Source organism: Pipistrellus kuhlii, unplaced genomic scaffold (genome assembly GCF_014108245.1).
Source record: "Pipistrellus kuhlii isolate mPipKuh1 unplaced genomic scaffold, mPipKuh1.p scaffold_m20_p_34, whole genome shotgun sequence".
In the NCBI taxonomy this organism is placed as follows: domain Eukaryota; kingdom Metazoa; phylum Chordata; class Mammalia; order Chiroptera; family Vespertilionidae; genus Pipistrellus; species Pipistrellus kuhlii.
This window is the reverse complement of record NW_023425534.1, coordinates 3099726-3124466: the sequence shown is the minus strand read 5'-3', so window position 1 is coordinate 3124466 and position 24741 is coordinate 3099726. Positions and strand designations below refer to the sequence as shown.

General features: G+C 42.7%; 1 protein-coding gene across 3 annotated transcripts in view; it reads left to right on the top strand.

The window, feature by feature from the left end:
• Window positions 1–24741, top strand: part of RERE (arginine-glutamic acid dipeptide repeats) — a 357124-nt gene that overhangs the window by 249671 nt on the left and 82712 nt on the right. For all 3 annotated transcript variants that reach the window (XM_036460929.2, XM_036460931.2, XM_036460930.2), the window contains 2 exons: window positions 117–216; window positions 18857–18955. In XM_036460929.2, the coding sequence (XP_036316822.1) occupies window positions 117–216; window positions 18857–18955 (199 nt within the window). The remainder of the gene's footprint in view (window positions 1–116; window positions 217–18856; window positions 18956–24741) is intronic.

Here is a 24741-nt window from a genome sequence, read left to right as displayed (position 1 = left end):
TGAATTGTACGGGACTGAGAACGCTGGCTTACTGTGCGTGTAATAATGGAACTCGGTCAGGGCTGGAAATGCACCTGACCATTTCTGCACTGACGTGTTCCCTTCCGGCTCCCCAGGAGCATGGCGGCGTTCGCAGGCATGTGTGACGGAGGCTCCACAGAGGATGGCTGTGTCGCTGCCTCTCGGGATGACACCACCCTCAATGCGCTGAACACAGTGAGTGTTTTGAAGTTGCCCGGTGGGAAGGAGGCTCTTTCCTGTGCTGGCTGAGGGCGCTGTGATGAGCTGGGACCTGCGGAGTGAGCACTGGGATTGAAAATGAGCTGTGGCTTTGGCCATCGAACTCCCCTGACCTCGGCCAATGATAGGGCATCTCTAGGCTCATGAGCTGAGCTCAGAGGAGAGCCGAGGGCTCGCGGTCAGTCTTGGCTGAGAGCTCCCAGACTGAATGCTGGGCACGGAGGGTCTTGCTTCCTCCTCACAGCACCCCCTCTCAGGCATTGGTGTTGCCCTTGCAGACACAAGGAAATGGTTTAGAGCCAGTAAGCCGTGATCCATGGTGTACACTCTGGGTTCGAACCCCGGGGCCGCGCTGTTCTGTGGGCAGCGCTGGGCTTTGTGTGTGAGTATTCAAAGGACAGGGAGCGCTGGAGAAACTAGACCTCTTCGGACACATTTGTTTTGTGTAGGTCTGACTTTGGAACCGTGTAAATATTCCACATGATTCTAAAACAAAATTAGTTTTAAAATGGCCACCTGTGAAAAAGCCTACAGTAGAATGTGCCACCGGAGCCCACAGGCACTGAGGTGGGTGCAGGGGGCTCACTGGGACAACTCGCTTGTCGCAGCCTCGCCCTGTGCACCGCGCAGGCAGGACCCGCCGCCACCAGCAGCGGCTCTTCGGCCCAGTGTCCTCCTGGCATCGCCTGTGGACTGTAGGTGGTGCCCTGCCGAGCTGTGCGGGAAGCTTCGTGTGCTTCAAAGTTTCTTGGAATAATTCTTCTCTGTGTGCTCACTAATGTGAAGTTATTAAATCTAACAAGTAGTAATGAATTTTTATGGATTTTTGGTACATTAAACAATAGTCTACTTTCATTATTATGCTGATCAGCTGAATTTTGAATAATGAAGATGTTACCATTTTTAATTAAGTATATTTTTGGCACTTTCATGAATTTATCAGATTTATTCCCTTTCTACTCCAAACCCTCTACAGTTTATGGAAAAGCATTCTTCTACACAGAAATAATTTGAGCCATTTTTGCCCCTGGTCATTTGTATTGTTTCTTCTGAAGTTTTCTTAATTGCCAGAGGGTGTTTGGTCTTATGAGGTTTTTTTGTTTGTTTGTTTTGTTTTTTAATATATTTTATTGATTTTATACAGAGAGGAAGGGAGAGAGATAGAGAGCTAGAAACATTGATGAGAGAGAGTCATCAATCAGCTGCCTCTTGCACTCCCCCCCCCTCTACTGGGGATGTGCCCGCAACCAAGGTACATGCCCTTGACCGGAATCGAACCCGGGACCCTTCAGTCCCCAAGCCGACACTCTATCCATTGAGCCAAACAAGTTTCGGCTGGTCTTACGAGTTTTTATTTCTGTGAAACTGCCTTCCCATCTTTTGAAATTCTTCTTGTCAAGAACCCTCCGCCCTCTACGGCTCAGGTATCTTGAGTTATGCAATACACATGCAGTCAGCCATCAGAGAGCAGCATTCTGGGCACGTTTTGTGACAAGTTCGAGGCTTGTACTTCACTGGTGTACTAGAGAGTTTTAGTTGTAGGCACTTTCTTTATTGAAAAGTAGTGAATAGAAAAATCTTGTGAGAAGTTAATTTTTATTTTGACTTCCTTGGAGTAATGGAAGTTTTGAATTATGTCAAGTAATAAATTAAAAAGATACATTGTCACGGGAGAAGTATTTATTATTTTTTCAGATTGTAGTGTAGAATCAAAACACCGTTAGGCATTTATCAATTTAGAATAAACCCGTCTCTATTTCCTATTCCCCAGGACAACATAGAAATTCAAAAAAGGTGACAATTGCAGCATGGCCACACCAGGGTGTGCAGCACCCAGTAGGATGTTTGAATATGAGTGCATTGAAATACTCTGGTTTTTATTATTTTATTATTATTTTATTATTTTTATTTTTTTTAATACGTTTTATTGATTTTGTACAGAGAGGAAAGGAGAGAGATAGAGAGTTAGAAACATCAATGAGAGAGAGTCATCGATCAGCTGCCTCTTGCACACCCCCTACTGGGGATGTGCCCGCAACCAAGGTACATGCCCTTGACCGGAATCGAACCCGGGACCTTTCAGTCCCCAGGCCGACGCTCTATCCATTGAGCCAAACCGGTTTCGGCAATACTCTGGTTTTTAAACTGCAGGCGCAGATTAAAAATTTTTGAACTGTCAGTTCTTTATGACAAATATAATTATATGGACCTATTTTTAAATATAAGCTCCTCCGGATTATTTATTTTGACTCCCAGGTGTTTGGGATTTTTGTTGCTGTTTTGTTTTATATAGTTACATGGGAAATTTTTAGTGTGTCATTTTAAAAACAACTTTTTGGGGTACAATTTATGTATACCAACTGCTCCAAAAGCCTGCCATTTGATGAGTTTTTTCAGAGGTTTACACCAAGGAAAGATACAAAACGTTTCCCACACCCCTCCTGAGGCCTGGTTGGTTCCTTAGGGTTTTCTGTACACACCTCATGCCTCTGCAGAGGAAGACAGTGTCAGCTCTTTCTCCTGGGTACAGGATTTTCCCTGCTTGGACTTCCAGTAGAAATGTAAGAAGAGACACATCTTTGCCTTCTTTTTGGTCTTAGGGAGAGAACAATGTTGAGTGCAGTGTAGGGTTTTTTCTTTTTTGTTGTTGTTTTTATTTTTTATTTATTTATTTTTTTAAATATATTATTTTATTGATTTTGTACAGAGAGGAAGGGAGAGAGATAGAGAGCTAGAAACATCGATGAGAGAGAGTCATCGATCAGCTGCCTCTTGCACACCCCCTACTGGGGATATGCCCGCAGCCAAGGTACATGCCCTTGACCGGAATCGAACCCGGGTCCCTTCAGTCCCCAAGCCGACGCTCTATCCATTGAGCCAAACTGGTCTCGGCTTGTTGTTGTTTTTAAATCACATTGAGAATGTTCCCTTTTATATCTATGTTTATTGTAGGTTTTACCATCACTGGATGTTGAATTTTTGTCAGGTGCTATTTTTTCTTGTTATACTTTATTTTGTTAATTTGGTGAACTATATCTATTCATTTCAAATGTAAAACAAACTATGCATTCCTAGGATAAATCCTGCTTGGTGGTTATGTACTATTGGGTTCGATTTGCTAATATTTTGTTAAAAACTTACCTTTGTGTTTATTGAGCTGTAGTCTTTCTTTGTAGTATCTTTGTCTAGTTTTGACATCAGAATAACTAACTTCAAAAAATTAGTTGGGAAGTATTTCTACCTCTTTTTTCTTAAGAAGTTTGGGAGGGATTGATGTTTTACCTTTGTTAAATGTTTGATTATTTCACAGTGAAACCATCTGGGAATATTTTTTTATGGGAAGTTTAGAATTACAAATAGATGTAAGCCTATTTAGATTGTACATTTATTCATGTGCCAGTTGGGTAATATGTTGATCTGTGTCTTTTAAATGTTTTGTCCATTTTATCTGAATTATCAAATTGCTAAAAATTTGAATTTATTCCTATATTTTATTTTTAATGTCTGTAGGATCTATAATTTTTACCTTTTTTCATTCCTGATATTGCTAATTTGTTTCCTCTTAATCTAAATAGAGGTTTATCAACATTATTGATCTTGTCAGATAGCTACCATTTGGTTTCATTGATTTTTCTCTGTTTTCTATCCCATTGATCTCTAGTCTTATTAGTATTTCTGTTCTATGGGTGGGTAGGCAGGTATTTTGAACACTTTCACCTAGCTTTCTAAAGTAGGATCTTAGATAACTGATTTATCACAAATTTTGATTTGTTGTTCTTCATTTTTATTCTGTTAAAATATGAAAAATTTTTATGTGATTTTTTCCTTTTACCTATTGCTTGTTTAGAATTAAGTTGCTTAATTACCAGAAATAGACGTTTCTATCCCCTTTTTCTTTCTCCTCCCTTCCCTTCTCTCTCTCTCTCCATGTTATTGATTTCTGATTTAGTTCAGTTGTGGTCAAAAAGTACCCAGTAAGATTTCAGTCTTTTGAAATCTCTTGACGTGTGTTTCTTGGCTCAGCATGTCATTTATCTTGGTGAATGTCCCATGTGCACTGGTAATGGATGTACATTCTGCCGTTATTAGGTATACTGTTCTATAATTGTGTTTGTTTAAAACAGTTGATATTATTATTTAAATATTTTGTGCCCTACTAATTCTTTTATCTCGGGGTAATGCCAGTTACTGAGAGAGAGGCATTAAAGTCTTCAACTACCATTGTGGATTTGGTTATTTTTCCTTTTTGGTTCTGTTAGTTTTTGCTTCATATATCGGACCCTTGTATCATTAGGCACATTTGAACATTTATAGTGTATCTTTCTCTGTGTATTCTCCCTTTTACCTTTTTAGTGTGATTCTCTTTGTGTCTAGTAATACTCTCTGTCTTGAATCCAGTTTTGTCTGACATTAATTCAACTACTCTAGCTTTCACATGCTTGTCTGTGTGATATATCTTCTTTCAGGTTCTTATTATGAATATTGCTTTTTCCTTTAATTTAAAGCAGTGGTTGCCAACCTTTTGGACCTCACGGACCACCGGCTGGCAATCGCTGATTTAAAGTACATCTCTTGTCTACTTTAGATCTTTACTTGTTTCTTTTTACCCAAGCTCCTTTTTGTTTGCACTGTTTAGTCCATTTTAATTTAATGCAGATGATTTGCAGGTTGTATAAAACTTGAGCCACATGTATACATTCTTAATAGCAGAGCCCTCCTTGGAGAACACAGAAATAATTAATATGTAAATGCTAGAGGCCCGGTGCATGATATTTGTGCACAGGTGCGGGCCCTAGGCCTGGCTAGTGATCGAGTGTGAACATCTGGGGTGGAAAGGCAGGTCCTAGCAGGTCCTGGGCAACACCTGGGCCGCCGGGCCCCTGTGCGCACCTCTCGGGAGGCTCCCGAGTCTCCACGCAGAGATGCAGTCAGCGCAGCAGAAGCCACGGGTCGGGCGCAGCATGGGCCTCGGGCTGCCCAGTGGCACCGCATGAAAGCGGGCAGGCAGCACGCTCTTTCCAGGCTGGCCGAGCAGACTGGCTCCTGCGTGAACCCACGGGGAGCCCAACCAGCCCCTGCGGTCCTGGCAGCTGCGCCCGGCTCACCTGGAAGAGGCCGCGTGGGTGCAGGGCGGGCTCCTTGTGGGCACCTGGCACCTGAGTGTGGAGGCTTCCCTGGTGCACACACAGCCCTGGCGCCCAGGCGAGGGGAGCAGGGGAAGTGAGAGCGAGCTCGCAGACACCCTGCGTGTGTTCTCACCGCACCTCCTCCACCGTGAACCCCGGCTGAGCAATTTGCATATTAGGCTTTTATGAGATAGGATCTTATTTTTACCTTTGGTCTAGTGGTGAACTTGCACAATAGTTGGGTACACAGTTGTGCTTTATTTGTTCATTCAAGCTAAAATGTATTTCTTTTTACTTACAGAAAAACAGTTTTGAACAGCTGTAGAGGAAGAAGATGTAATAAATGGGTTGGCCTCTCTTTACTAAAGGAGGAGGGTATTCCTAGTGACAGTGGCTATACTCTTTAACATATGTTGGCAAAGATAAGTTTGATTATATTTTACTTTTTCTTTTTTAAATACATTTTTATTGATTTTTAGAGAGAGGGGAAGGGAGAGGGAGAAGGAAACACTGATCAGCTGCCTCTACAACCACCACCATGGGGGACCCGGTCTGAAACCTGGGCTGTGCCCTGACTGAGAATCGAACCAGTGACCCTTCATTGCATGGGACATCACTCAACCAGCTGAGCCATCCCAGCCAGGGCTATATTTGACTATTTTAAATCATGATCATCTCTAAATGCAGAATTGCTTTATTTATAATTTTATGTTACGTTAAAAACATTATGTTAAAATACGACAAAGCAGCGGTGCTCCCCCTGGCAGATCTTAGGAGTGTTTCTGTGTGTTCTTCCAGACCTGGCTTCTCATGTGCTGTTTCACCAGGCCCTCTGTACGCTTGTAGCTTACAAATACTTCGTAAACATAATGCTGTGTAGCATTTAGATGCTGATATCATTCTCATGGGTTAATTCAGCTATCCTTAAGTGCTCGCATTTATTTGGCCTTTTACAAAATAGACATTTACAGGTATATTTATTTGTATAAAGTGTAGCAGAGCCCTATAGTTTCAGACTAAGGTTTTCTAGAAAATAACATGCTGACTTATTTTCTGAATCGATAATTGGATTTCATTCTTTCTCATTTCCTAATACAATGACTTCTTTTTCTCAGAAACTTATTTGCATTTTTATGTTTATCTTCTCTCGCTAACACTAAATATATATGTATGTGTATATATATGCTCACTTATGTGTGTGTGTGTGTATACACACACACACACATACATATATATGTAAAATTTGTAATCATTCAGCAAGGATTTCACCTCTTTCTGGACAGTTTAATTCCCTGAAATATGGATTGCTGTTAGACATTTGGGTTAAACTTTTGACATATTCAAAAGAGTATATATTTGCTTATTTATGCATATCCATAGTTCCTTCAACAAAGGGTTCAGGGCTTCCAATAGCTTAATAATAAGTTTTTTATCTGTGATCTATAAATATCACTGTTCGTTAACCATTGAATATTAATCATCTTTATTTTCTGAGCCATAGTTCGATGGTAGAGCGGCACTGAATAATTGTTGAATGATTGAATAAATAAACAAATCAGGTTCAAATTCAAATGTAAAGTTGTCATAGCAGAGTATGCCGGTAGGCCTATTTGAAGGGTCATTTTTCATCTTTTTCTCCTTTATTCCAAAATGTTAAGTCTATAGAATTTCTATTTGTTCACCATAAACGGACTCCACTAAAGTACCTGGCCCTGGGTCAGCTTTGCAGTGCTGAGGACTTCAGTGGACGCCAAGCTCCCATTAAGGCATTGCCAGGAGCCCTTTTATTGCAGTTTGTCTAAAAATATGGTCAGGAGTCTTTTGACATTCTTTCCACACCACACCCTTTACTTCAGTCCTCTCTGTTTACTCTTTTTCCATTCGGATCAGTCACGATTGAACGGTTATAGGATGGTGGTTTCTCTCAGGGTTTTGATGTTGAAAACAGTAATGGGAAAAGTAGATATGCTGTATGATTTATTTTCATGGAAGTCCAGTAATTTTAAAGAACAGTGCCTGATATAAATCAATCCTGACAAACACCTTGTTTTATTTATGTAATAATAGGATATTGGAGCCTATTGTGCATTTTGTGTTAAACATCGAATAAGTGAAGATGAAGAAAGAGACCATGCAGCTGAGGTTTCTTGATATAATCAATACCTTTTCAACTGATTATCTAATTTACACAATAATATGTAAATTAGAATTCTAATTGATTATACTTGGACCAATCAGAAAAAAAAAATTAACTTTTGTTTTGAAAAGTAGTTGCTTAGAAATTTACCTATGTAGCTCTTTTTTTGGCCTGAAAATTTCATAAATTCACTTCTGTTCAAAAGCTGAAGGCAACAACGCTTAAACATAAAATACATTATTTAATTTTTTTGTTTCATTTAGATGAAGATGACTTTTTAAAGTTAATGTGTTAGTATTTGTCTTTCTTTTTAGATAATCTGTAGCTTGACTTAAAGTTGAACTTTGTGCCCCACTTGATTCTTTCCTCTAAACATGACAGTTTCTCAGGAGCAGGTGGGGAGACAGAAGGCCACCCAGAGCAGTGACCTCTGGTGACAGTGCTTTCCTTCCTAGCGCAGCCGTGACCTCACCTGTGGTCATTTTCACTGAAATGTCTTTGCTCCTGAGGCAGTTGTTTGCTTTTCCATGTGAATCACTCTCACGTTTCTTGAGCCAATTTCTTCTGTCTCCTTTTCATATAATAGTTTTATTGATATACTAGAGGTCTGGTGCATGCAATCATGCACAGGTGGGGTCCCTCGGCGTGCCCAGTGATCAGGGTGATTGGAGTTGTCTCGCCCAGCCCTGATCAGGGCCAGCCGGCCAGGGGGGAGGAACCACAGGAAGTTGGCTGGCTGAGGGAGGGACTGAGAGAGGTTGTCTGCCCCCCTGGTGGTCGGTGTGCGTAACAGCTACTGGCCTTTCGTCCAGTCTTAAAGATCACTTAGGCCTTTATATTGATATATATAGATAATTAACATGCTATATGTTTCACCCCTTTAAATGTACAAATGAAGGCTTTTGGTGTGTTCACAGACTTGTGTAAACAGCATCACTATCAATTTTGGACCATTTGTATCACCCCAGAAAGAAATCTTTACTCATTAGTCACTCCTCACTTCATCTGAATGGAGTTGTACAATATGTGATATTTTGTGACTGGCTTCTTTAATTGAGGGTAATGGTTTTGAGTTTCATCCATGATGAAATACTAGCCATTTTTATACATAGTCATTTTATGTCTCCTCTGGTGAGCTTTGTCTGTATGTCTTTTAATTTTTTTCTTCTTTTTTTAAGATTTTTAATTGATTTTTAGATAGAGAGAAACATCAACATGAGAGTGAAACATCAATAGGCTGCCTCCTGCATGCCCCCTACCAGGGATTAAGCCTGAAACCTGGGCGTGTGCCCTGAACGGCAGTCAAACTGGCAATCTTTTGGTGCACAGGATGACAGTCAGCTGAGCCACACACGTCACATCCACTGCAGTAACATTCCCCGGTCTTGATCAGCATCAGGTGGCAAAGAGTAGCCTTAGTTTTCCTACAAGACTATCATTTTATTGTGGTGTAAGCTTTCATGAAGCGTAATACATTCTTTTTTTTTTACTTGTGTTTCTGCCTTGTTTAGTTTGTTTTTTCTTTTTATATTTGCCTTTGCTAAACTATTTTTCTCTCACTCTCAGCTTTTTGACTGAATTTTGAACTAGGCACAGGACCTTAAGTTTTTTACATATTCAAAAGAGTATATATTTTTGTTCCTTACTTGTTTCTTATTTAGTACTCTTAACTTTATCACTGTTCTTACAACTTTATACCATAGATATCAACTATTGGTCAGCTGCCTGGTGTCATTAACAATAAAATTAATAACAATAAAATTAAAATTTAGTTGTTATCTAGTGCTTATATGTCAGGCAAAAGTTTAAGTGCTTTTTATGGATGAATGCATGTAATCTTCATATAGTTTTATGAGGTAAATAAGGTTATCGCCTACAGATAAATAAGCATGCCCTGTCATACGTTTATATACATTACAATTTAAGCTTGAGGACAGGGTAATCCTATAGTTACTGCACTCCTTGGCATCTCCTTTCTTAAGGTTTAGGATGTATGTTGGACATTTCCAGTCTGTAGGCCATTGTTTTGTTTTCTGTAGTTGTTGATATATCTTGTTAGGATTATGATGGATTCAGTCTCTGTGGTTTGAAAATTCTATTGGTGTCCCATCTACTCTGGTTTATTTCTTCCCAATCCTTTCAGCATGGCTTTCACTGCACGTTCTGGAATTCTAGGTTCTTCCTCAGAGGAACCTTCTCATCTTTTAGTCCCTTCCTCAGAGATTCCCAGTCTCCTGTTTCCACCTCCCTGTATTCCCTCCTGCTCAGATTCTGTGCTTCCTGGTTTGGCTTCTCTAATCGAGGTTGAATATCCTCTTATTTCTTGTTTTTCCTTTTTTGTTGTCCCTTACATTGACTTGTCATAGTTCTCGTTGCCTCTATGTGATAAATCACTGAAAAGCTTGTGATCCGGATCCTAACCCTGTTTTTGTTGCCTTTAATTCTAGCCTCTTGCTCATCTTTAACAACTTTTGGTGTTTCTCTGTCCTCCATCTGGGTTTTTCCTTCTTACTTTGAGTACAGCCAAGGTTGGTCTTACTGTACTGACCGCTGCTTTTCAAAACCTGCTCTGTGAGGTCACCTTGGTTTTTAAGACAGTAAAGGTCACTCAAATAACGCCATAAGCGCCCGCGTTCACTGGCGCTCTGTGTTTTTATGATAAAGTTGCTGTTGCCACTTTATGTGCAGTGTTTCCTTCTCTCTGAGCTGTGGGCTCCCTCCTCCTGCCCACCCGCTCTTGTCCCGAGAGAAGCGATGACGTGCTCACTGTGCCACCGCAGCCGGGAAGCCCGGGCCCCTCGCGGCCACAGGGGGCCGTCCTGTGCTGCTCCAGGACCGAGTCTTGGCTTGCTCCTAGGACATGGGTTTATGTGAGAGTCCTCTCTCTGCCGCCGCCTCGGGGAAGTGTGGCCTGAGCCAGATACTGAACTTCCCGGTTTTTTGTCTGGTTTTTTAGTACTCTTGCCATAAAAGAGAAACGTGAGGAATGAAGAAAGCACACCAAAACCATACACTTCCTAGCACATCTGGTGCTCCGCCAACCTCGGTCCCGCCCTGTCCCCCCTGACTCTGGGGCAGGGGTGGGAACCGTTTTTCTGCCAAGGGCCATTCTGATATTTATAACATCATACATAGGTCATACAAAATTATCCACTTAAAAGTTAGCCTGCTATATTTAGTCAAACACTTAGTTAACTCACTCCTAATGCCTCGGCAGGGCCAGACCAAATGGTTTCGTGTGTCTTACACGAAGGGCCGGGCATTCCCACCCCTGCGCTAGGGTGGCGTGCTTCCTGAACACTTAGTTACTCAGTATCGGCGGGAGGGTGGGTTCAGCAACGTATTTCCTTCTGCAGGTTAGCTGGATCTTTTCCTCATCCCTTACTCTCAGCAAGTACATTTCTTGTCTTTGTCATTGTCTCTAAAACCTGCTCCCGTAAGAATACTTAGCCAGAGTTAGCCTCTCTGTTGCTTATGGCGCTAATTGGGATGACAGTGGCCAACAAAAATAAACACTTATACTGATTAGTGTTAGTTATAATTCCTTAGTGTAGATCTGTGTTGTATTTTGAGCTTGAACTAGGTCATTGGTGATGGAGGTCTGAATGAAAATACTACATTGACACCCGTGAATTTCTGAGAAAAAGAAATTAAATTTTGTCTGGAACAGATTTTGGCAAGATCTTTGTCAATTTATGTCAGTGGTTGAAATAATGAAAACTACAGAGAGAATTTCAAGATCTCTTTTAAATCCATTTTTTTTCCTTTCTAAGTTATTTTGGCAGTTTCTTGCATATAAACAGTATATTTTGCAGAGTAAAAAACTTGAAACCTACTGTTCTTAATGGATTGCAATTACTTAATATTTAGTGTGATTGCAATCTAATTCAGATAGGCTTTTTCTGTAGTTATTATAATAGCTGTAATTGTGAAAGGATGCTTTGGTCTACTCGAAACTGCCAGATGCAATGCCATTTGATCTAAAAAGGTCACAGTATAAGAGACATTTAAATTAAGCTATAAATTACAATTGAAGAACAATATTTTGATGTGTGAGACCGGAGATGTCAGAGCAGGAATGTAATTCATGGGTTCATTACAGAACAGAGGTGCCTGACAGCTGAGCCGTGCCAAAAGGAAAATTTATTTGCAGCATCACACAGACAGAAAATGGCAGCTACAATGAGAAGCCAGAGTGGGAACCTGAAACCTCGCGGTAACACGCAGTTTATGCTAATAAGACTGCCCGCGCCCCAGAGGTGTTTAATGATTGCCGTAATATAAATGAGGTGCTGGGGCATGTGCACATTTTTAATCTTATTTAAATTAAGGCCTTGTCCTTGCTCTATAAAATAACACACTTTATAACCAGGCATTAAGGTTGATTCTCTCACCTCTCTGTCCAATATCCAGATTTGCTGAAATCTCAGAATTGTTTAGGCAGGAGAGTTAAAGCTTGAAACAAGATTTCCATCATGATAGCTTTGAGGAAGGATATAATTTAATGTTTATAGCAATCCATGAGAAGTTCAATCATGAGTTAATTAAACTGTAGGCAGTCATTAAGTATTATTTATTCTTTCGAGAAGCTTGCCAGTAAAGCACTTATATATATTAAATTATAGAAAGTAATAAGCAGGGAATGATTTGTCAGGCAGAGTGAGAGGAGCAGATTTAACTCGGGCAATTATGCAGAAATGTGTTTTTCTTCTGGTGGCGTGGTCCCTTCTCCCTGCTGATCACACCGAGTCAGAGGCTGTGAGGAGACAGTGGAGGATGGGCAGCCACTAGCAGGGTTGGCCTGCTTGAGCCCCTGGCTGTTTGATTGAACCCCTGGCTGTTTGAATGGTCTTAGATGAGGCTGTGGACCCAAATATTACTCCCAGGGGGACACCACTGCACAGTTACAGCCCTCTGGTGTTCAGAGCCTGTCACCTGGTGTGTCTTGTTTAAGGATCGCCATTGTCCTCTGAAACAGCGGAGGGGTGGTGGTGTTAGGCCCATTGTCCAGATGGAAACCTCAGCTCAGCTGGTTGGTGACAAAGCAGCTAACAAGACTCAGGTCCTGCGCTGTGTTCCCTCGGGTAGAGTCATTGGCTGGGGCAAGTCTGTGTGTAACTGGCAAACGGGTCCGGTTATATGCATGGCAGTGTCTTTGGCCTCTGTGACTCAGTGTAGTGGTTGCATTTGTTACAGTGGAACCAAACCACGAGTTTGTTTCAGAAGCTGCTCTGTTTTAGCACTAGAATCCCCACGCAAGTCTGCTCTGAGTTCGCTCCTGCCCTCTTTGCTGGCACAGTGTCCGGCAGAAGGAGGTGCTCAGTAACTCTAAATGGGATGAATGGAAGGCCATTCTGAGCCTGACACATCCCCCTGGATCCAGGCACCAGCGGGTGTGGCGCAGCGGGACTGGCGGGGCCCTGATGGGGGAGAGTTCCTGTTGGCTCTTTCATGGTGAATGATAGGCCACCAGCTGAGGACTCTGGAGCAGGCTCCGCAGAATGAGGACAGTGCCACAGAAGAGGGACTTCCATTTTGTGTCACATTCCCCAGAGCTGGGCCTGCGCCTTAGGGGAGGGTGGCATTGACGTGTGTGGAAGAGCAGCCCCGCAGTTCAGTCACGTGGGAGCAGATTGCCAAGGCCTTGCTTCCCTGGTTAGACACACGCACGCACTCTGTGCAGACGGATTTGAAAGCAGTGGTTTCTGCTGAGTGACTGGAGGAGGGATGCAGATGGTGTGAGCCAAGTGCTTCTCCCAGCAGCTTGCAAAGATTGGAAGCTGATTGGTCCCTGCTTTTTGCAATGATCTTTTCCCAGAGGCTCCAAAATGGTACAGATCCCTATCCTCCACATTAAAATTGCATTTAATCCCAGATTTTACCAGCCTGGCTTGGCTACAAAGTGGACAAACAGGTTTATTTATCTTGTTTAATTGCTTTCCAAGGCTACAGAGTGAAGCTGGAAGGCATTTGAGGGTGCACACATGCATGCACACACCCGCTTTGCAATTTCTCCAGGGAAATGGTAGAGAAGCTTATCCTTATTAAAAGACATGAGCTTAGCAATGTTGGGAAGCTGAGCCGAGTTTCCTGCTCTATAGATGTATCTGTGCGGGCAAGACCAGTTGTTTAACATGGAAACCCACATAATGTTTTTCATGAGATGAAATTATTCTAATTCTTCAGAGCTAGATGCTATATCAGAGGGGGATGTTTTTAATGACAATTTTTGCAGATTTAAGATAGCCGGTATTAGGTAAACTTAGGAAACTCTAATTTACATGAGGAGTAGAGTTGAAATATCTGGTTTAGCTCTTCCTCAAACATTATTTGGGCCCTAGTCTGCACATGGAAAGCAAACCCTTTTCAGAAGGGCTTGCTGCATGAAGCAAAGGCGGTCGGTAAACCCAGCCTTTAGGAGCCCACTGTGTGGACGGGACATCTGGTTAGATGTCACACTTTAACCAGCTGTCGCCAAGCAGTGGTCCGGAAGGACCGAAAGATTGGCCACCGCTGCTTCACACGGCTTCTCACAGGTGCCATCTCAGCCTGGCATTCCTGATGCTCCCAGTGTCTCTCCCAGGACCTGGAGCAGTACCGGGACCAGTGTGACACTCAGGAGCGTGGTGGAAGGATTGGAGGGTGTCCTGAACGCCAGTAATTTCCCCAAAGTGCTCAACACATCATCCTCATTATTGTCTTAACCTTGAGGAGATAAAAAGCATATGTTTAGTAAAACATAACCAAAGTACTTCTTTAAAGCTCTCAGAATTTCCTCAGCCAGGACTCCTGGGAAGTGGAAATAAATGTTTTTAACATTAAGAAAGTGGCTGCCCCGGCCCGGTGTCTCGGCTGGTTGGAGCATCATCTCATGTAACAAACAGGTTGCGGGTTCAGTTCCACATTAGGACACACACCTAGGGTGCAGGTTCAATCCCCTGATCGCTGTTTCTCTCTCTCCCTCCTCTCTCTAGAATTAATAAACATACCCTCGGTGAGGATTAAAGCGATATGTGTGTTTTTAAACAAAAGGAAGAATAGGGGACTATTGAGAAAGGTTCCTTTTGGTTCCCGTGGAAGCGGGAGAGGTATGTGGGCAAGCCCGTGACCGAGCTTCCGGGCTCGCTGGGATGCTGGCAGCAGTGGCCCCGCCGTGTGCTCCGTGACGGTCTCCTCGCTGTTGGTCAGTACTCTTCCTTCTCAAGTGCGTTTCTCCTAGAAGTGGGAGCGGTAGACACTGTACGTATATATTGGGTTTATGTATGGAACATAATATTTTCAGAAGTAGGACTAGTTTAACCGGACAGTAGATCAAACCAAAGGGAGGAGCTACCACTATTTAGAGATCAGAGGAGCGGAAGGAAGTCAGGTCACCACAGAAACTGCAGCAGCTTCTTCAAGGGAAAGTGAGAGCTCAGATCAAGATTTGTAAAGAAGGCAGAGTGCTGGGCCGCTCAGGAGGATGTGCCTTTCTCTGACATCGTAATGTAACCCAGGGTCCTGCAGGCAGTGGCCAGCCTCTGACACAGACAGCCACAGGCGCACGCTCAGTGACTTATTCAGAACATTTCTCCCAGCTCACAGCTCTCCGAGCTCACTGACAGGCAGGCCTGTCTTAGGGAGGACTGACATTGGGCTGCCCTTCAGTCACTCGTTCACTTTGCAATGGCGTTTATGTTCTTCTGAGTAATTTTCTATTATCAGCCACATAAGGTTTAAAATATTTTTTAAAATTTCTGTGTACTGAACTAGAGTTTTAATCAAATTTTGTAAATTATTAATGTGATTAGGTGAAACGTAAGTGGCTTTGTTTATAGTTTAACAATTACTTTTTAATATGTGTATTTTTAAATTATTATTTATTTCAGAGAAAGGAAGGGAGAGGGAGAGATAGAAACGTCAATGATGTGAGACAATCATTGATCAATTGCTTCCTGCACACCCCACCCTGAGGATTGATCCGGCAACCAGGGCATCAGACCCTGATCTCCTGGTTCATGCGTTGACACTCAACCACTGAGCTAACCCACCTGGACCCAGTACTTTTTCTATATCTGAGAAGGCTACTCTCTATATCTGGAAAATAGATGAAGATTGATATGAGACCACTCCCTTTATTTTTTCTTTCCAATTTAAAACTACATGGCTAATGCTCACTTAGCATACTCTGTGCTAGGTACAGTCCTAAGCAATTTACCTGCATTTGTTATCCTCACAAGAGCCCCGAGAGCTATTACACTAATTTTTGAAATTGGGGCCCAGCTGAAACCGGTTTGGCTCAGTGGTAGAGCGTCGGTCTGCGAACTGAAAGGTCCCAAGTTCAATTCTGGTCAAGGGCGTGTACCTTGGTTGCGGGCACATCCCCAGTAGGGGGTGTGCAAGAGGCAGCTGGTCGATGTTTCTCTCATCGACGTTTCTAGGTCTCTATCTCTTTCCCTTCCTCTCTATAAAATATCAATAAAATATATTTTTTTTAAAAAAGAAAGAAATTGGGGCCCAAAGAGGGATAAGTACCTTGCTGAGGTCACACACCTGGTAAGCAGTAGAGCCAGGATTGGAATCCGTATTCTGGCTCCAAAGTCCACTGTTTTTATCACTCCTTGTAATTACCCATGTACTGTAATTACCTTTTGTAAAATGTTCGTTTGCCATGAGCTTTTTTTTTTTTTTTTTTTTTTTTAAATATATTTTATTGATTTTTTTACAGAGAGGAGGAGAGAGGGATAGAGAGCTAGAAACATCGATGAGAAAGACACATCGACCAGCTGCCTCTTGCACACCCCCCACCGGGGATGTGCCCGCAACCAATGTACATGCCCTTGACCGGAATCGAACCTGGGACCCTTCAGTCTACAGACCGACGCTCTACCACTGAGCCAACCCGGTTTCGGCTGCCATGAGCTTTTTATTAAGAATTTATAATTTGATCAACTTGAATTGATTTCAAATTATTATTAAAATGTGTGCTTTTTAAAAAACTAAATAGGCATGCAATTTTTCCTTTTATTCAGATCCAAGCAAGATTGTTAAGCTCTCTTTATAGATCCTCACTATATTATAGAATTTGGCAAATACTTGCTTGGTCTGGATATTAGACAAACTATGAAAATCTAACTTTATTTTTATTTTATGTTTCTTAAAGAAGACTAGACAGTTTTTCAAGCATTTGCAAAATATAGAACTTTGAATGTTTAGTAAAGTATTTATAGTACCGTATTTTTCGGACCATAAGACGCACCAGTTTTTAGAGAAGGGAAATGAAGAAAAAAAGATTCTGAAACAAATAGTGTCCTAAAATATTTTATGTGCATTAAAACCCAGCATCACAGTCATAAACACATGTAATCAACCCTGTAAAGTAAACAGCAGCATTTAGAACCATTTTAGAGCCGGGCAAACACACAGAGACCACACAGAGCCAGGCAAGTAAAAAAACTTTTTTTTTAAAGTATATGTGTAGGCTATATTTGGACCATAAGACGCAGGGACTTTTTCCCCCCACTTCTGGGGGGAAAAAAGTGCGTCTTATGGTCTGAAAAATACGGGTGTGTGTGTGTGTGTGTGTGTGTGTGTGTGTATTTTTTTCTTAAATAGTCTAATGCTAAATTTTATAAAAGTACATAAGCTAATACCTAGCATCCATATCCTACTCCCTCACCCCCGCACACCGTACCACCACCACAGCAGATCAGCGTTCACCTTGCAGGCGTTTTGTTTTAAGGTAGCCAACTTATTGTTATAATTAACATATAGCCTTGGCTTCTTGGGACAGTCTGGATTTAAAATAAATTGGGGACCTCCAAACTGAGAGAATGCTCAGGACATTTTAATATGTAATACATGCTGTTTCCATGAATGAGTATTTGTGAAATGTTTTTTCATTCAACAAGTACCACAGGCTTTGGCCAGCCCTGGGCTAAGCAGTTGCTAGTAAGGCAGTCTGCATTCCTCTGAGACTGTCACTAAGGAGAAGAGACCAGGGCTCTCCTTTGTGAGTCCACGCTCTTTGCCTGCACCTTGGTGGTAGTGGCTTCTACAGCCTGCTTGGTATTGTCACCTGGGTGTGCTGTATCCTCGTAACTCATCCCCACTAGTCTGTGCGTTTTCTGGAAATGGAAACTGTGACCTGATACGGTTTGTGACTTACTTGTACTGAGTGTTCAGCAAATACCAGTGGTGTGTTCAAACACAGCGCTGAGGCGAGGTGGGAAGATGAGCATCCACGCCCCGAGGGCAGGGAGCCTCTGCCTGCTCTGTTCGCTGGGACGGCGCCTGGTGGTAACATAGGGCTGAATGAATGAAGTTCATGGAGACTTCGGTTTGGGTTCAGGCACCTAGCGACACTCGTTAAAGGCATTTAGAAATTAATTTAACGAGTATTTCTTCTGGGTCACCTTATGCTGCGGCCTGTGCTAGTCCCCGGACGCACAAGTCTTAGCCCAAACAGGTGCTTGTATCAGAGAAACAGACCTGAGCGGGAACGGCAGGTGTCCAGGGAGAGCTCTGGCAGAATGGCCACAGCGCGGAAAGGCAGAGTGAGCATGAGGGTCTTTCTGCCCGCCGCTTCTCTCCGCCGTCCGCAAGCTGAGACTCGGGGACCAGGAGTGCAAGCCGGAGACAGAGGGGGCAGTGGGCCGGGCCTGGCCTGCCCTCAGACAGGATCTGGAGTGAGAGAAGTCCATTAGAATGTGTAGATAAACAGGCATCTTCATTCAGTGGCCTGAAATGTTAGTTTACTGTTACAGAATTATTTGTTTCTTTTAAAAGCTCTTACATTTTAGTACTTGAGATTTTTTTAGGGAAATTACTGTAGTTGAAAGACTTAAGAGAAAGCATAAGCTAGAGTGTCGTTGGGCTGCTTTGGGGAGAGTGGGACTGAGGGAGGATCACCTTGGCTGGGTTGAGCCTCTTGGCTCTATTGCCTATGGCTTTGTGTGGGAGCACCTTTACTTGACCTTGCTTTGCCTTAGTGTCCTCATCTGTGAAATGGGGTGATAACAGTGCCTGTCCCATAAGATTCCATGAGAGAATACCTTCCTTGTAGGATTAAGAAAAACAATGAGTGCATGGGATGTGCTCAACACTGTGCCAGGCCAGCTGTTTAGTAAATACTATTGTTCGTAATTCTATTCTTGTCATTGCCACAAGGTTCCCTGCCTACCTGTCACTCTCTCAGAACAGCGGGAACTGGGAGGGTGGCTGAGTAGAAGCAGATTATCCTGATGACTGAGATAAGTGTGAGTCTATGTGCCCAGTTAACAGTCCTCGTCGAGTAAACTCGGGGCTTCCCATTATTGATGTGCTTCCCGTTCTGTTATTGTCGCGGTAACTAACTAAAACCCTTGTTGTTTAGCTCCACGAAAGCGGGTATGACGCCGGCAAAGCCCTGCAGCGCCTGGTCAAGAAGCCTGTGCCTAAGCTGATTGAGAAGTGCTGGACCGAGGACGAAGTGGTAAGCTGGGGCAGAGCCTCGTGCTCAGGGCATTGGCATTTGCTCTCGTGTGTGACCTGCTCCTCGGGGCAGGGGGCTCAGTCCAAAAACTCAGTCACGGGTACAGACTGGCTGTGGCATCTGTCAGGCACGGGCAGGAGCCTTCAGGCTTCAGGGTTGGACAGAAAGGTTTGGTTTTAGTAAGCGGGGTTCCATGGATGATGGGGAAGATTTTCTCAGGTTCCACTCAAAGAGAGGAAATTGAGTTATTCTTTTAAAAAGTTGGTTGGTTGGTTGGTTGGTTGGTTGGTTTTTGGTGCAAGCTACTGTTTGGCTCTTCTCTATTTTAAAACACAAGCATATTAAAACCAGTGGATGCGTACAGTAGTCTAGGGAAGGGTTGGCGACTTTTGTCTTGAAGGCTGGCAGGATCCCTAACCTGAAGGACATTAGTCAGAAGGACATTGGATCTTCCCTTGAAGAAGGTGAAGAGGTGGAAATGTGTGACAATTGGAGTCACAGCCCACGGACTCCTACCAGCAGTGCTCAGAAGCCAGGTCCCCGTCCTGTGCCTCTGAAAGGCATTGCTAGAAACAGCTTCCCTTGTGCTTTTGCCAGTGAGTGTTACCTACTGCTTGACGTTTACCCTTTAGGTTGAGTGAAATTAATATGAAGGCTGGCACTGTGACACATATTGATTGGAAGTTCCTCACCTGTGTTTTAAAAGATGCTAAGAAAGCGTGCTTAGAGGTTTTATGTGCTTTCATGCTTCTGCTCTTTCATTTTTTCAGCAATACTTATTGAGTGCTAATAATGTGTCACAAGGCTTGTGACTGCTCACAAGACTTCTGTTTTAAGAGAGAGACCACCTGTACATCAACATGTGTCAAGTGGTGGCATGTGGGCTGAGGTCTGAAGGTTGGGGATACCCTGGGAGGGGTGCTTGCTGTCTTTTGTGAGGGGCTCAGAAAGGCCTGGTAAGTGCCACTTGAGCAGAGACCTTGGTGAAGTGAGGAGGTGAGCCTTTGAGATATCAGGGACTTCCGGCCCTCGTGTGAAAGAAAGCACACCTGGCACGTTTGAGAACGAGGTAGAAACACATCGTCTGGAGGTGGGTGGCAGGGGAGGGATCTTGCAGGGGGCAGGTCAGATGTGGCCAGTGGGCCTACACTCAGCTACTTGCTGTTTGCTCTGCAGATTCTGAGCCAAGGAGTGGCTCAGTCTGCCAGCGGGCGCACCGGACTGAGTGCAGAGTGAGCTTTGGGGCTGTTTGTGGGAGTGCAGGTCCAAGACCAGGAATTGTTAGTGCAGAGATCTCGGCTATACCCGAAGGCAGAGTGTGAGAGTTTGTTCATGGTTGCCTGGAGGTGGGGGGGAGTCTGAGAGGAGTGGGAAAATCTAGGCACGGTGGGGTTGACTGGAATGGCCCTTGAAGGTTGAGAATTTGTAGTCCCTTAAGACTCTAAGTTTATCAGGCGTATGTGAAGGTGGTGCTGTTTGAAGTTAAAAATTTTTAAACTTACATGATTATGAAAGTGATGGAGACATCTTAAGCATTTGCGATTGTTCAGACAATGACCAAAGTAAAGATGTTAAACTCACTTGTTTTGAAAAGTCATTTGATGTTGTTTTTCACTGTAGACCTACTTGGGTGAGGAGATAAGAGCTTTGATGGATAAAATTTAAAGTCTACAATCCTTTGTAGAAGAAAGACGTAGGAGATGAAAAGGATGGCATAAATGTGTAGAATGTGACCGTTACACACATACGCCATAGTGGCTTCTCGTCCTTATTCTCCCTCAGTTCTTGAGCTTTTCCTCCTTCCCTTTTGGTCTCTCCTCTCCGCCACCTCGTGTTCCTGATGGTCCCTCCCTTTTTCCTCCTGCTTCCCCAGCTCCTCACTAGGCATGACCCCTTCTCTCTCCTTTAATTTCTGCCTTGACCTTTCACTCCCTTTGGAATTTTAAAATTCCAGCTTAAAAGAAAGCTCTTCCTCCTTGAAAAAGAGCTGGCTTCCTTTCCACAGCTTATATGGGGCACAATTCGGACTGTGTCCCCAGCACTGCTGCGTGGGGTCCCGAGCAGAGAGTGGATGGGAAGGGCGTCTCCGTCTCACACGGGGAAAGTCCAGCTCCGTTAATGAACAGGACTCCAGGGCACTGTGCTTCCCAAGTACAGGGTAATGACACACGGTCATGTTTCAGTGGGAGTTTTGCGATTTTTTTTTTCCATTTATCTTTATTGTTGAAAGTATTACAGATGTCCCCTTCATTTTTATTTTTTCCCCCAGCGACCCTCTCTACCAAGTACCCCCCACTCCCCAGGCCTTCACCAGACTATTGTCTGTGTCCATGGGCTCTGCATATCCTATGTATTAAAGAAGTAATATGCTAATTGACCATCACTCCAACACACAAGATGGCTGCCCTCACGTGGTCAAAGCTGCCCACTCCTATGTAGACACAAGATGGCCACCACAAGATGATCAGCAGGGGAAGGCAGTTGTGGGCGATCAGGCCAGCAAGGGAGGGCAGTTAGGGGTAACCAGGCCTGCAGGGGAGGGCATTTGGGGTGACCAGGCCAGCAGGGGAGCAGTTAGGCACCAATTAGGCTGGCAAGAGAGTGGTTAGGCCTTGGGATGATCATGCTGGCAGGTAGAAGCAGTTAGGGGCAATCAGGCAGGCAGGCAGGCAGGCAGGCGAGCAGCTGGGAGCTAACAGTCCTGGATTGTGAGAAGAATGTTCCAGATTGGAGAGGGTGCACACAACCCAACCCGGTGCATGAAATTCGTGCACGGGGCATCTAGTATGCATATAAATTCCCCAGTTAGTCTCCCCCCCCCATCCACCCCTTCCCTCTGAAATTCATCAGACTGATCCACACTTCTGTGTCTCTGGATCTATTGATATTTTGTTCATTAGTTTTTTTTGCTCATTAGATTCTACATATGAGTGAGATCATGTAATACTTATTTTTCTCTATCTGGCTTATTTTGCTTAGCATAATACTGTCTAGGTCCATCCATACTGCTGCAAATAGTAAGAGTTCCTTTTTTTTTTTTTTTTTTTTTACTGCTGCATGTGGCGTTCCACTGTGTAAATGTACCACAGCATTTTTATCCACTTCTCTACTGCTGATGGGCACTTGGGTTATTTCCAAATCTTAGCTATTGTAATTGCGTTGCTATGAACATAGAAATGCATATATCCTTTCTGATTGGTGTTTTGGGTTTCTTAGGATATATTCCTAGAAGTGGGATCACTGGGTCAAATGGCAGTTCCATTTCTAATTTTTTGAGGAAACTTCATACTGTTTTCCACAGTGGCTGCACAGTCTGCATTCCCACCAGCAGTGAACTAGGGTTCCCTTTTCTCCTAGTCCTCGCCAGCACTTGTTTGTTGATGACAGCCATTCTGATAGATGATACCTCATTGTTGTTTTAATTTGCATCTCTGGTGATTAGTGATGTTGAGCATTTTATTTTATATATATATATATATATACACACACATATATATATATATATATATATATATATAATATAAAATTGATTTTTGTACAGAGAGGAAGGGAGAGAGATAGAGAGTTAGAAACATCGATGAGAGAGAGTCATCGATCAGCTGCCTCTTGCACATCCCCTACTGGGGATATGCCCGCAACCAAGGTACATGCCCTTGACCGGAATCGAACCCGGGGCCCTTCAGTCCCCAAGCCGATGCTATATCCATTGAGCCAAACAGGTTTCGGCAGTGATGTTGAGCATTTTTCATATGTCTCTTGGCCATTAGTATGTCCTTTTTGGAGAAGTGTCTATTTAGGTCCTCCGCCTTTTTTTTTTTTTTTTTTTTTTTTTACTGTATTTGTCTTTTGTTGAGGTGTAGGAGTATTTTATGTATTTTGGAAATTAAGCCCTTATCAGATGTATTGTTGGTAAATATGTTCGCCCATGCAGTGGACTCTCCTTTCATTTTGTTGATGGTTCTTTTGCTGTGCAGAGCTTTTTAATTTTATGTCCCATTTGTTTATTTTCTTCTTAGTTTCCTTTGCCCTCGGAGTTTCATCGGTAAACATATTGTTATGAAAGATGTCTGAGATTTTGCTGCCTATGGTTTCTTCTAAGACTTTTATGATTTCACAACCTACATTTTAGTCTTTATCCATTTTAAGATTATTCTTGTGTGTGGTGTAAGTTAGTGGTCTAGTTCATGTTGTTGTTTTTTGTTTTTTTTTTTTAGCATGGACCTGTACAGTTTTCCCAGCATCTTTTATTAAAAAGACTTTCTTTATTCCACTGCATGCTCTTGCCTCCTTTGTCAAATATTAATTTAGTATAATGGCTTGGATCAATTTCTGGGTTCTCTGTTCTGTTCCATTGATCTATATGCCTTTTCTTGTGCCAATACCATTCCGTTTTGAGTACAGTGGCTTTGTATTATAACTTAATATCTGGTATTGTGATTTCTCCAATTTTGTTCTTCTTTATCAAGATTGCTGTGACTAGTCAGGGTCATTTTTGATCCCATATAAATTTTGGAGACTTTGTTCTAGATCTGTGAAATATGCCATTGGTATTTTAATAGGGATTGCATTGGATGTATAGATTGCTTTGGATAGTATGGACATTTTAATAATGTTAATTCTACCAATCCATGATGTGAATGTTGTTACATTTCATGTTGTCCCAAAACTCTCTTAGACTCTACTCCTGCTTTTTAATTTTTTTTTTCCATTTGCTGCACCGAATGGGTATTTTTCTTCTTCCTTGTCTTCTAATTTGCTGATTCAGTCCTTTGCTTCTTCTGGTTTACTGTTGAATCCTTCCAGGGTGTTCATTATTTCAGCTATGTCATTCCTCATTTCCAACTGATTCTTATTTATTGTTTCAGCCTCACTTTTCATGTTGGGGTAGCTCTCATGAAGTCCCTTATAATTCTCATTAAGTTTCTTGTAATTCTCACTGAGTTGTTTGAGCATGCTTATTACCATTACTTTGAATTCTTTCTTTGATAAACTGTTTGCCTCTATTTCATTTAGGTCTTTTCCTGGCGATTCCTCCCTTTCTTTCATTTGGGAATAGTTTTTGTCTCCCCATTTTTGTTGTCCCTTTGTTTTTGTTTCTATGTATTAGATCAGACTGCTGTACCTCCCGGACCTGGTAGCATGATTTTAAGTAGTAGATGTTTTGTGGGACCCAGTGGTGCAGTCTCAGACCTCCTGAGTTGGATGCTCTAGGACAGCCCCTTGCTTGAGTTATTTGGGTTCTCCTGCCGTGGTTGATCTTGAATGTTATTGCCCTTTCTGGAATCTCCTCTCACTCAGCTCCGACCACATGTGCGAGTTGTTGTGCAGGTGTCAACAGAATAGAACAAAAATAGCACCACAAGATGCAAAACAAGACAAAAACATACACAAGATTCCTGCAGCAGCAACAGAAGCAACCAGCAGAGAAGAGAGAATTAGAAAAGAGACCAAGAATGATAGAAGAAAAGAAAGAATATGAGGAGAAAAATAAAACAAAAACACAAAAAAATAGAACCTCAGTGAATAAAGATCATGCTCCCGAGAATGGCGGGTTACATTTCTATTTATACTTTGCAATCAAAGGAGGGACATAGGTGGGTTACTTGAAATTTATTGGTCATTGATTAAGAGGTCGTAGAAAGCAAATTGAGGGAAACTCCTGGGATTGGATAAAAAGTAAAATGATGGACACATAATTAGGTGGGTGCAGGAACAATTACATGATAATGAAGGAATTTGTGGTATCTGTCCGTACACATTTGGTTGTGCCCCAGGGGCTCCAGAAA